Source organism: Rhinatrema bivittatum, chromosome 7 (genome assembly GCF_901001135.1).
Source record: "Rhinatrema bivittatum chromosome 7, aRhiBiv1.1, whole genome shotgun sequence".
Classification (NCBI taxonomy): Eukaryota; Metazoa; Chordata; class Amphibia; order Gymnophiona; family Rhinatrematidae; genus Rhinatrema; species Rhinatrema bivittatum.
This window is the reverse complement of record NC_042621.1, coordinates 201,560,232-201,573,406: the sequence shown is the minus strand read 5'-3', so window position 1 is coordinate 201,573,406 and position 13,175 is coordinate 201,560,232. Positions and strand designations below refer to the sequence as shown.

The 13,175-nt window shown below is 45.5% G+C and overlaps 1 protein-coding gene across 2 annotated transcripts in view; it reads right to left on the bottom strand.

The window, feature by feature from the left end:
• Positions 1–12,881, bottom strand: part of CCDC6 (coiled-coil domain containing 6) — a 351,904-nt gene extending 339,023 nt beyond the window's left edge. Inside the window, exon 1 of one of the 2 annotated variants that reach the window (XM_029609756.1) lies at positions 12,510–12,881. In XM_029609756.1, the coding sequence (XP_029465616.1) occupies positions 12,510–12,764 (255 nt within the window). In that variant the 5' untranslated portion in view covers positions 12,765–12,881. The remainder of the gene's footprint in view (positions 1–12,509) is intronic. The other variant, XM_029609757.1, reaches the window with a different exon arrangement.
• Between the last annotated feature and the right edge of the window lie 294 nt (positions 12,882–13,175).

Below are 13,175 nucleotides of genomic sequence, written 5' to 3'. Positions count from 1 at the left end.
GTGAGGGACAGCACGTGATTCAGGTGAGGTTTTCTGCTGGCGTGTAGTTTCTGTGTAGGACTCTATAGCAGCCTGACTTGGTCCGTTTTCCTAATAGGAGATGTATTGGTGTCTTAAGGCCTGGTGTAATATTTTCAGAGACTTATTGTACTTTAAAAGTGTGATCTTACATAAAATGCACACATTTACTTGTATTTAGTTTTAAACATATTGTATGGCTCTCATGGAATTACATTTTAAAATATGTGGCGTTTATGGCTCTCTCAGCCAAAAAGGTTCCTGACCCCTGGGTTAGAAGAAATAGATGATTACCACCACTGGATACTTAAACAAGAAATAAAAGTGATCCATGAACTAACCAATAGTTCTTACTTCCCCTTAGTACAGTCTGGAAGATGAAAAGTCTGTATCATAATGTGCATAGGAGAACCACACTAACAAGTCATCGGTGATACATGCACATCTATTATACCAACAGCATTCACTTTCAGTCCCCAAGCGTCACTAACAGATCTGTTTTCCTGAATACCCATGATAAATATTCATCAGGTATATCTGAGCACATTTATCTTAAGAACTTTAAATTGAGCACCATATTTTGATTACCTTGAAAACAAACTAGATACAGCCTTTGAGAACACTACAGGAAACAGCACTGCATTTCATTCACTCAATTAGATGTTTGTATAGTTTTTCTTTTAACAGGTGGTTTAATCAGCCTGCTTTGGCCATTGTTGCAACCTAGCCATGCCCTCAGCAGAGGGTCAGATAGCAATTCTCTAGCCCATCTATATTTTATAGGTTCTAAATTTCAGTCTAAAGGCCAAAAAGGGAAAGTCCCCAGCTCACCTTACACTTGATCTTAACCAAAAGGCAATGAAGTGATATTAGATGTTGGCATTCAATTACCACAGAGTTAACTTCTATTCTAAACTGCCAGTGATGATCGGTCTGCTCCGACCCCCTCCCCTTCATAGCCCATTCATACTAGAGCCTTGTTGTACTTCAGGGGATGAGGATAATAGTAAGGCTGGGAGGGGCTTGTCCAACCTCCTGCCTTTAATGTGGCAGCAGGTGAGCATTCCCCAGGGCTTTGATCTTTTGGGGAGAGGGGGGTGTGCTGTGGGGTGGCAGGGTTGCTGTGGCAATGAGATTTGAATGTTGCCAGAGCCTGATTGATTTGGCACCTTGATTTGTTTTCAGCGAGAATCCTGGGCAGTAGAGGTCTCTATCAATGGTTATCTCAGTTTTTGCTGGGGTTGCCATCCGGTTGGTTTCTTCTCCCCCATTTACCAAGCTTTATCGGTCACATGTTTTTTCAGGCCTGTATTTTCTTCCCTGAGTATTTTTGGTGGCCCCCTCTCCTTTTGACATTTCCTGTGTGTCTTCTTCGGGTTTGTCCAGCTGTAAGGATGACCCCCCTCCCTCCCGCCCAATGGTGCCACATGGAAGTGAGTACCCAGTAGATCCTCCGTCTCCCTCTTCTCCTTCCCACCCCCATGGTCTATCTATCCCCGGCTCCTCCTTGTGTTTTTCAGATGCTGTGGTGGGCATCCTCCCAGACATGTTGGAGCGGGCAGCCCAGCTCTGGATGTTGGAGGCTGGCGATTTGAGCAGCGACGAGGAATATGTTGCAGCGGCACCCGCTGTTTTTCTTGGCGAGTACGAGTCGGGCCCTTTCCTGCCTTCCTTTTTCAGGGCTTCAAGTAGAGCAGGAGCCCCCTCCCCCCCTCCCTTTCCAGGTTCACCAGCTCCTTCCCAGCTCAATGGTGGTTCAAAGAGAGTAGGCCTTGGGGCTGGAGCAACAGGCGGACCCCCCTTCCTGGTACCTCTAGGTCTCAGTCTAAGCCAGGTGGGCCAGCAGTGGTTAGGGGGTCAAGGCAAGGCGGGGCAAATCGGCAAATAAGAGTTCCAGGGTTAGGGGTAAGTGCTTTACTTCCCATTTGGTAGGGGCAGTGGTTGACAATAGTGGTTTGTCAGGGGAGGGGACACCTCGGGTCCTCCATTTTTTCCCATCTCATGTTCCTCCAGTTTTAGGTTGGCAGCATTCTGGGGGAGTATAGGGCCAATCCCAGGGGTCTTTTCCTAGCATTTGGGGTCCCTGGGGGGAGGGGGCGACAAGGCTTGGGCGTTAATTCTTGGGGTTGGGGCCAGGGTGTCCAGGCCCTTCTTGGGGGGTGGGGGGGGGGGGGGGTTCAGGTGTTCAGCAAGCTCTGCTGATTGGGAGGGCATGAGTTGGTGGCCGAGGGATAGGGGAGAGGGTCAGCACTTTTTGGTAGCCAGGGTGGGCCAAGCCCTGTCGGGCCTCATACATATTGGAGGAGAGTGGGTTTTCAAGGGCTTCGGGTGTTCTCCCTTCTGCCACTGCAGGCTCTGCAGAGGTAGATGATCAGCCAGGCACTTTGCATTGGGAGGCATGGAGAGGTTCAGTGGGTAGGGTGGTCCAGGAAGTGGAACAGAAACAGCAGACATTAGATGGAGGAAATACTCTCCGGGACAGCGGTGGAAATGCAAAACAGCCAAACGCTGATCCAGAGATGAGGCTTCCAACATCTTTGGTGATGAAAGAGGCAGGTGCTGGACCTGAGCTCAGACTAGGTAAGGGTGAGTCAGGGGCATCTGTGAAAAGGAAGGGGAGTAAGGCAAAGAGGATTAGAGAGTAACGTTTCATCTTCTTCCTCTGATCAGGTGTGGCTGGATGCAAGGAGATCAGCGGAGCATGGTCTGCGTCAGGATACGGGGCTTTAACGGAATTCTGGGAGGGGGTGCTGAGACGTTTAAGAAGAAAAATTAAGAAGCGTAAGTACGAGGACATTTTTAAGCTGTTTGAGTGGAGCTGAGAGGGTAAGAAAGGGGGAAAAGAAGGGAAAAGGAGCGAAGAAGAGTTCTGCTCAGAAAGAGTTCCTAGAAATATTAATTCAGTGAGGGATTGTTTTTGGGTTTTTTTTAACCAGTTAGCAAGTGGTGTAGGGCATTTTGATCCTTCTCAATATGGAGCATTATTGGCATATGGGAATATCATTACTGGGGCATTTAAAAACTATGATGAACGGTTCAGGGATAAGATGGAGAACCATTTTGTGGCAAGGGACACTCAGGACATTAATCTTTGGTTAACCCAGATGATTAAAAAGGCTCTTCATGTAAGCGATAAGGCTGGGGGGTCAGGTCAGTTCTTTTCGTGAATCAGGGATGCAAGTTGCCTCAAGAGAGTCTGACTCCAAAATGGGGGAATCAGGAAGATTCCAAACTAGTTCAGATGTGTTAGAGATACATAGTCCTCCTGCTTTCCAGGACTCGATTTGTGAAGGAGCCCATTCGGCTTCCAAACATGGCAAAAGAGTTAGTGAGGAGGGCCGGGCAGGGTGCCCTCATGGCTAAGGCGCATGTTGAATCTGTTTTTAGGCTGCTTCCAATTCATCTGGACTGTTCTCTCTCTTGTTGGGTTTTGTTTTTCAGGGTCAGTCTTTTGTGGGCTGTTCTTGCCAATGGGTTGTGCAGTGTTGTGTGTCTTTTTCGAGGCTTTTAGTTCATTCATTCATTCATTGGGTGACGGTTCAGGTTATGGAGCAGGATTCCATGGTGTACTGCGTAAGATGATTTTTTTTTTTTTTGTGGGGCCCAAGGTTGAGGGGATTGCAATGCACTTTTACAGGGTTTTATGGAGGTGGCTGGGGACTTTGGGATCCCGATTGCCCACAGTAAAACAGAGGGTCCGGTACTGATGTTCATGTTTTTGGGCACAGAACTGAATTTGACAGATATGTTGTGTCGCCTGTCGGTAGAGAGTGTGGGGAGATTGAGGAACCTGGGGCAGTTAGTCCGCTTTTCCAGAAAAGTAACTTTGCATCAGATGCAGTCTTTAATAGGCTCCCTCAATTTTGCTTGCCAGGTTATTCCTGGCTTACACGTACCATAAAGAAATTTGAGATCAGCCAATAAAGCACTACTAACAATCCCATCGGTAAAAACAACGAAACTAACAAGTTAGAGAGAGAGCACTATCCTTGGCCGGTCCAACATTATGGAACACATTGCCACTAGAGACAAGATTACAGAGTGATCCAAAATTTTCAAAAAAGTCTAAAATCCTGGCTATTCAGAAAAGCATTTCATAATGAGAACAGAGAATGAAAAAAACTCAGTACAAGGTTTCATCTCGGGGGTTATGCATAAGCTGGAGTTAGAGAACTCCAGCTTATGCATAACCCTTGTATGATTACCATATTAATCAAATATGTGGACTAGATCCATGCCACATTTCTTATAGATTATTTTATATAAACATGTACCGACATTGTAATGGCACTTTTGTAAATTTCATTTGTAACCAAACCAAATATATGTGCCCATATGTAAACCATTGTGATGGTGCATTACTAAACGACGGTATATAAAAGATTTTAAATAAATAAATATGATCAGGCTTTTGTTCGAAGACTTTCGTTTACAACGGCAGGAATTAAAAGTTGCACACAAATTAAAAACCTGGTTATTCAAACGAGCCTACCCGGAAGAGGCTTACACACAAAACCTCTTCCTAAGCACATCTATACAATGGCACCGTTATCCTGCTGTTAAGGACCTCTATGTTCATTGACTGTTACTACCTATTTTCCAGGCTGCACTATTGTTTTTCCCTTTCCCAGGTTTTTACACCCTGTTAAAATGTAATTTCTTACCTGCAGTTCAAATGTAAACCGGTGTGATGTCCCTACCAACACCAGTATATAAAAGACTTAAATAAATAAATAAACATGGGTGACAGAATAGAGAATGAATTGGGAGCATGGGAGGCATTCTTTGATTCTTTTAATGGAGTTTTAATTCTGCAGAAGGAGCAGGTGTCCAACTGGCAGTTAGAGTTGTATTCCAATGTGGCTGATGCTTCGAGTTTTGGATGTATTGGAAGGGAGTTTGGTGCACGGCATAGTAGCCTGAGGCATGGTTTGAGGCTGGGGCCACCAAAAGCATCACTTTCCTTGAGCTTTTTCCCACTGTAGTGGCCTTGGCTTTATAGATCAGTCCCTTCATTTTCAGCGACTCAGCTCATTTAATCTTTTGTCACTTCATGGCTTTACAGAGCCACAGGTTAAGTGATAGGAGGGTTTTTGTTTGGTATGATGTCAAGGGGTTGTGGAGTTTTATTAACTGGCAGTCAGTCAGGTGTGAGTTGGTTTCAGCTTTACTCTGGGAGTCTGTCCTGTTGTGCTTGATACGGAATATCACCATGCGAGCTAAGCATGTTCCTAAGGTGGAGAATTTAATCGCCGATACCCTCTCTCGCTGCAAGTGGAGTTCCCTCAGGAATTTCGTCCCGCACAGACGAGGAGGGAGCTGTGATCCTGGATTACCTTTGGCTGCTTGGCCTGCAGAAGCATGGAAGATGTTAAAGGTTTTGATGGCGCCTGCAACATGGGCATCATATTTGAGAGGTAGAGGTGCTGTTTCAGAGTTTCTTGGTTCCAGAAGGTGGAGGGCATGGTCCAGTGCATGCTTTTGCTATCATGCAGTATTTAATTTGGGCTAGGGAGTCTGGGCATTCCCTGACACTGGCGAGGGCTAGAATAGCTGGGTTTTCCTTTTCCAAAAACTGATGGGATGGGGCAACCTGAGAGCTAGTTTTGTGATTAAGCGAATGTTGGGAGGGTGGGAGAGGGATACTAGGCAGCCTATCAGGTATGAGGAGCTAAAGATCATTTTGGTGAGACTACTAGCTCTATGCTGGTCATATTTTGAAGCTGAACGCTTTTGGGTTGTTTTTGTTTGCCTTTTTGGGGGCTTTGAGAGTGGGGGAACTGGTGGCTGACTCGAAAAAGCAATGGGACAGGTCAGGTTTGTTAAGGGATAATCAGGCCGATTCAATAAAATGCATGGGACAGCCAGCGCTCCAAGGCGAGCGCCCACTCTCCCAACCTGTGCCCAGGCCACTCTCCTGGGCACGCGATTCAGTATGCAAATGAGGGCCCGCGCTAATAAGGAGGCACTAGGGACACTAGCACATCCCTAGCACCTCCTTATTGGCAGAAGCGGCGGCTGTCAGCATGTTTGACAGCTGACGCTTAATTTTACCGGCGTCTGTTGTCAAATCTGCTGACAGCCACGGGTTCGGAAAACAGACGCCGGCAAAATTGAGCATCCGTTTTCCAACCCGTGGGCAGATTTTTTATTTTTTAAGATTTGTTTTTATTTTTGGGGCCTCCAACTTAATATCGCTATAATATTAAGTCGGAGGGTGTACAGAAAAGCAGTTTTTTCTGCTTTTCTGTACACTTTCCCGGTGCTGACCGAAATCAACTCTGCCTTTGGGCGGGCATTAATTTCTGAGTAAAATGTGCGGCTTGGCTGCACATTTTACTTTCTGTATCAAGCGAGACTAATAGGCTCATCAACATGCATTGGTATGTTTAACGCACGCTATTAGTTTTGGGGGGGGGGGGGTGGGGTGTGGACGCGCATTTTCCACGCACTATTACACCTTACCGTATAAGGGGTAATAACAGCACGTCAAAAACGCACGTCCAAATGGGGCCTAATGGTGCGCTCGGCCTGAGCACACTGTACTGAATCAGCCTTAATGTGCAGATTTCAGATGAAAGCGTACAATTTCTTATTGAAAGATCAAAAGTGGATCAGTTGGGCAGGGGCAAATGGTTTTTGGGTAGGGCATTGGTCTGTCCAGTTCTATCGGCTCAGGTTGTTGCGAAGTTGAGCCCAGCAGTAGGGGGCCTTTTCTTGGTGCATAAGGATAGTTCCCCATTGACTCGCTTTCAATTTGCAAGCATGCTTATCTTGCGTTTGGGTTGGAACCCAGAAGTTTATAAAATGCATTTTTCACAAAGGGGCAGACACCAATGTGGCTGAGAGGGATATGTCCGAGAAAGACATACGAGTGAATTATAAAACAGACATGCAAATACCAGGAGATACACACGTGGCCAGGCCCTGCGCACACTGAGCTCATTTTTAAAAAGGGCCCAGCCACGCAAGCATCTCTCAATACATGTAGAAGTGCCGGGCCAGCCAAAAGTGGTGGGCCAGGGGGCATGGTCTGTGCAGGGACCGGCCAGGACAGCAGCCATTAGGCCCTGCCCTGGAGAAGCACGCGCAACTTACTTCTGCTCCAAAGGAGCAAGTAAGTTATATTAAAAAAAAAAAAAAAAAAAAGAGTAGGTAGGTAGGGGTTAGGGGTTGGGGAAGAGAGGGGAAAGGTAGGAAGGTTAGGTAAGGGTATAGGGAAGTTCTCTCCCAGTCTGCTCCTTAGAGCAGACTGGGAGAGAACTAGGAAAGGCCTACCCGCGTTGCCGCACGTATTTTTGTTAAATACCCTCCTCCTTGCACGCGGGAGACGAAGCCCGCCCACATATGCTTGTGCCGATTATAAAATAGGGCCTGCATGTGCGAGCAAATATCGTATTTTATAACATGTGCGCAGCAACACGTTATAAAATCGAGGCGTCTTTGAAAAAATCGACCCCCTAAGTCTATTGGCAGATGGAGGTCTGGTGCGTACGTATCTTACATTTGTTAATGGAAAGAGGTATTGGAGGCCTAACATTTATTTTGTATTTCTTTCAGAGTTTCGGGAGGGCTGGAAAGAGATCGGGTGTGCCTGGGTTGTGGGCAACTCATTCGTCCCTTGGGCACATCGTCGGGCCTTGTCCCCATCCTTATGGCATACATTTGGGCCTGGTGGTCGACAATCAGCAGGTGATCTGGATGGGGCTCCATGGAATGAAATGGGGTCAGCTAATCCAGACAGTCATGCAATAGTTCAGGAGAAGGTGGCCAGAGCTCCTGGTCATTCATTTGGGGGGGGGGGGGGGGGGGGGGGGGGGGGGGGGGGGGGTCTTGCTGGGATTTTATTGCTGTGGCAAGGAAGGATTTAAGTTGTTTTTAATGAACATATTGTGAGGCACTAAGTTGGGCTGGTCTAATATTATAGTCCGGCCTAAATTTAGAGTTCTGTCTCTGTGGAAGTGAGAGGTTAAGAAAGCGAGTAAGAAAATGGGCTCGTAGTCCAAGGAGGTTTTTGGGTCAAGCACAAGTGGTCACAGGACAGTTGTTCCGATCAGATGGGATGCACATATCTGATGTAGGGATTGACCTTTTAACTCATTCCATGAGGCTTTTGTATCTGCTTTTATGTTTCGTCGGCTCAGTGTGCTGCAGCAGTCAATAAAGCAAACAGAATATTAGGAAGGGAATGGTTAATAAAACGGAAAATGTCATAATGCCTCTATAATCGCTCCATGGTGAGGCCGCACCTTGAATACTATGTACAATTCTGGTCGCCGCATCTCAAAAAAGATATAGTTGCGATGGAGATGGTACAGAGTAGGACAACCAAAATGATAAAGGGGATGGAACAGCTCCCCTATGAGAAAAGGCTGAAGAGGTTAGGGATGTTCAGCTTGGAGAAGCGACGGCTGAGGAGGGATATGATAAGAGGTCTTTAAGATCATGAGAGGTCTTTGACGAGTAGATGTGAATCATGTTATTTACACTTTCGAATAATAGAAGGACTAGGGGGCATTCCATGAAGTTAGCAAGTAGCACATTTAAGACTAATTGGAGAAAATTCTTTTTTACTCAACGCACAATAAAGCTCTGGAATTTGTTGCTAGAGGATGTAGTTAGTGCAGTTAGTGTAGCTGGGTTCAAAACAGGTTTGGATAAGTTCTTGGAGGAGAAGTCCACTAACGGCTATTAATCAAGTTTACTTAGGGAATAGCCACTGCTATTAATTGCATCAGTAGCATGGGATCTTCTTAGTGTTTGAGTAATTGCCAGGTTCTTATGGCCTGGTTTGGCCTCTGTTGGAAACAGAATGCTGGGCTTGATGGTCTGACCCAGCATGGTCTGACCCAGCATGGCAATTTATGTTCTTATGTTCTTAAGTAGGCTGCAGTGGCGGGACAAGATATTGCTAGCATCCTTGTTGTAGTGGGTAACCCAAGCCAAGAGGTTGCAATGTATAGAACTGTTACGTTGGAGGCTGGAGGGTGCAAACCCGTGTAGCTAGGGGGGTCCGCTACATGGGCTGTGCAATGGCAGGGAGGCGGCCTAGAGGCTCATGCTGGTGATGGAGGGCTGCTGTCAGGGGAAGGGTGAGGAAAGAATTGCAGAATGGCCACTTTTGGGGTATGGTGGGCGGATATCCTCTTGCATGGAGAATTGCTGGGGTTAACTGTAGGTGGGGCGACTGGAGGCTGTTTATATCTGTTAAGATTTGGCTCAGGTTTGATGTGTTAATAAACTGCGGCCTTGCTTTATCCCTTTGTCAAAGGGGTAAGGGTCAGAATGCTACGAGAGTCCCACTTGCCCATGTTACTATATTACTACACCTAGCAATCTGCAATTGATTTAATCTTATATCAATTAGCAAAGGAATGTAAATAGTTTGTTATACCATAACAGTCACAACTTTCTGAAGCCAAAGAACCCCTTAACTTACTTACCAGAAGTATGCTGTAACTTCTCTCAATCTCCCCCCCGCCCCAGCACCCATCAAACTGACTAAAGTTTATTATGGAAATAGAAAACAAAGATTAGACTGTACTAATTAACACTTTTTAAAAAAAAACAGATATTTCCACAATTCTTATTCTGCTGATCCACCAGTTTCAGTGGATTACAGTCAACACACAGTAAAGCATAAAACCTTACACAACGCAAAACATAAAAATGCCAAAACAACTAAAAAGTATCATTGCTATACACCTCTTGGGAAAAATATAGCTTAACAAGATTGAACAATACTCAGTCTGGGAAGACTAGAAAAGAGAGATATGTCTAAGTTCTTCCTAAACTGAGCAAGATCACTCTCTAATTGCTGCAGGAAGACTCTTCCTGACAGCACAGCCCGTGATTGTATCAGGGAATTACAATGACGGCAGATTTAGTTCCAGATACCATGTACAAATGATCCCAAATCCAGTCTAGGATTACTAAATTCTTATGGACATAGTGCATGCTCTCATCTGGGTAACTAATATGTATGGGATCAATTCAAAATCGTTCTAGCCAGTGATTGTTTGCTATAAAAGCCTGAGCTAATCAATAACAAGTTAGTTATAGCCTAATATTTAAATCACCTTCAGAAGAGGGTAAGTGGAAGAGTAGCCTAGAGATTGAAGCAGCAGGCTATGAACCAGGGAAGCCAGGGTTCAAATCCCACTGCTACTCCTTGTTACCCTTGGCAAATCACTTCACCTTCCGCGGCCTCAGGTGAAAACAGATTATGAGCCCTCTGATGATAGAGAAAACACTTTACTGCATCTGAATGTAACTAATCTGGAACTATCAACAAAAAGGCACAAGCACACACAAAAATTCAACCTTTGCCCTTCTCTATACCTTTTCTAGTTCTGCTTTATCTTTTTTGAGATGAAGTGGCCAGAACTGCATACAATACCTGAGGTGCATCACACCACAGATTGATGTAGAAGTATATTCTCCATTCTTTTCCAAATGAATCCTAATTCTATCTGCTTTTTTGATTGCAGCCAAATGAGCTACATTCATAGTTTCACTGTTAGCTCTGCACTTTCCTGAAAATTAGGAAAGATCACTGGCCAAAAACTGAGGGTTTCGTTTTGGGGTTTTGTTTTGTTTTTTTAAATAGTTTTCCACTTGTCATACCATTTTTCTTCTACATTTACTAAATGTTCAGAGTACATATAGTATATAAAGAAAAAAATAAACTAAAGCCACTTATGTATACCTCCAACAATCACAGCATGATATATGAAGCAGACAGCCCACTAATTCAAATACTGGGCCTTTCAATCCAATTTGAATTCATCTATCAACTCAAATTACAAAACTTTCAGCCCACTACATTCAGAATATAATAAATATTTACCTAATTTCATATGATAAATTCAATGCAGGTAACTGCAAATACACACAAAGTCTTAAAGACTGAAATAGAACTTCCCCCATCTCAATGCCACTAATGTTTATAAAAGTGATATCTAGAAAATTGCTCTGCTGAAACTTGGCACCTCCCAAGAGCAATTTCAAAACCGAACTAGGGTTTTTGTCATAAATTACCATTCTCTAATCTTTATAAGACTTACATATTCAACTACAGATTCAAATCATTCTAAAAAAAAATACGCAAATACCACAAATCCCCAATCTGACACTAATTATGTGTTATATAGCTCAAACTTCTCAATCAAATTTCCCACTCTCTTTCTCCCTCTTCCCTTTCCAGGCCCATGGCAAAAGAAACACATCTCCCTACTTGGGAAAGAGAACATGAAATTACTGCAAACGACCAGGTTACTGTATAGAACTACAATGTTTAAATGGGTTATTTATATACACATTTTAGCTCAAGCCTTTGTCTTAATTAACTACTGCCTCCGGTTTGGTCATGCTACATCCGACTTACCATGCAGCCAACCAGCCAAAAACACACCCTGGCAGTAACGAGTAAAACAATACAAATACACACCTCAAACAAACCTTATGAGAAAATAATTATTTAACTCTAATATTAGGCATCTTGGCGACACAGCCAGCCTTGTCCTTGTATTCTCAAGAGCAGAGGCAATAATCTCCGCCTCATTGGGAAAGCACTCCTTGATCATATGTTTTTTCTCTAGGATATAAGAAGTGCCCAATAGTACATACTATCCTTAAGAGTAGGGCCAATACATACAAAAGCCAGCAGTACATCTTCCTAGCCGCTTAACAGAAGGACCGATTAGATAATTTACAAGTTTTCAACAGCAAATGCTACAGAACAATACCCTAGGGGAACAAACAGCAACCAACCATCAAACTCGGAGGGGCAGGTGGTAAAGGACTAAACACTATTAACCAATTCTAATTTCACTGCGATATAATAAACGGGATCAGTACAACCGCCACAACTAACTGCAGAAAACTAACCTGTTCCAAAATCAAAGTTAATATGGAAATTGCTCCGCCTCCCGATAAATCGGTGCCGGGGAGGCAACAACCCGCGGCCCCTCAACAAGGTACAACATGCCAAAGGGCGACTGCGGGAACTAAAACACAAGACCTACACAGAGGCCGAAAAGCGGCCCCCACCCCCACAAGCCACAGGGAAAGACAAACAGCGAGCTAGAGAGCCTAGAAAGGAGGCTTCAAATTAAAAAAGGGATACAAAACTTGTTGGGATAACACTGTAACAGAAAAAAAAATATACTGTGTCATGAAGGATTACAGTATACTGAGGTGAGACTATAAAAAGGTTCAGCAAAGTAACAGATGCTGCGGAAAATCCGGGCTCTCTAAACCCCCCACAAGGGAGAAGTAACCCTCCCGCCCAGGTGTCACGACGAAGCGAGCCACGGTCCGCCATGTGGCGCGCGCGCGCGCGCAGACCTACCCCTCCCCCCTGCAGTCCGACCCATGCAGCCCTCTCTCGGTCCGGCTCATGCTGCCCCTGCCCCTCCCCCCCGATCCAGCTCGTGCTAAGAACAGGACAGCTCCTCGCGCCCTCCCTCGCCTGTTGCCGCCTCACTCACTATGGTGACGCTAGCCTTGCGCAGGTCGCGGTTCTCCTCTTGCAATGCTTTACACTTGAGTTTGTAGGTCTCCAGTTCGATCTTGAGCACTTTGTTCTCCTGCTGCAGCGAGGCCAATCGGTTCGTCAATTCTTCCAGCCGGAACGAAGAAATGACGATACCCGACTTCCCCGACGACGACGAAGAGGAGGACTGCAACACGGCCGAGTTATTGCCGGCCCCGTCAGTATCGCTTTCACTGGCACTGTCCGCCATGGTGAGCGAAGGGACAGCAGTAGGAAAGCGAGACACAGGCGCGGTGTAATGTGAGTGCGCCTGGGGAGGAGGCGAGGCTGCGTGACACAGTGCGCAGGCGCGCACTCGGACAGCGAGAGACCACAGGGAAGGAGCGGTCGACTCACCAACAAGCTCTTAAGCTGAGGCGACAGCGCCACCGCGCGAGCGGGGTACTGAAGACATTCAGGAACTGAGAGAAGAGGACAGAGGGCAAAGCGGAGTTCCTATGTAGCGCAGTATGGCAAAAGGGCGGCGAGCTATTTAGGTGGAGGGGTGCGTTTTGCGAGAGATTAAGGTGGGGTTTTTGATATATGTTATAAAGCCAAAATGACGTTTCCCAATGCAATAAGAATGATGCCGATGTTATGGAGGACATGGTTATTGATGCGT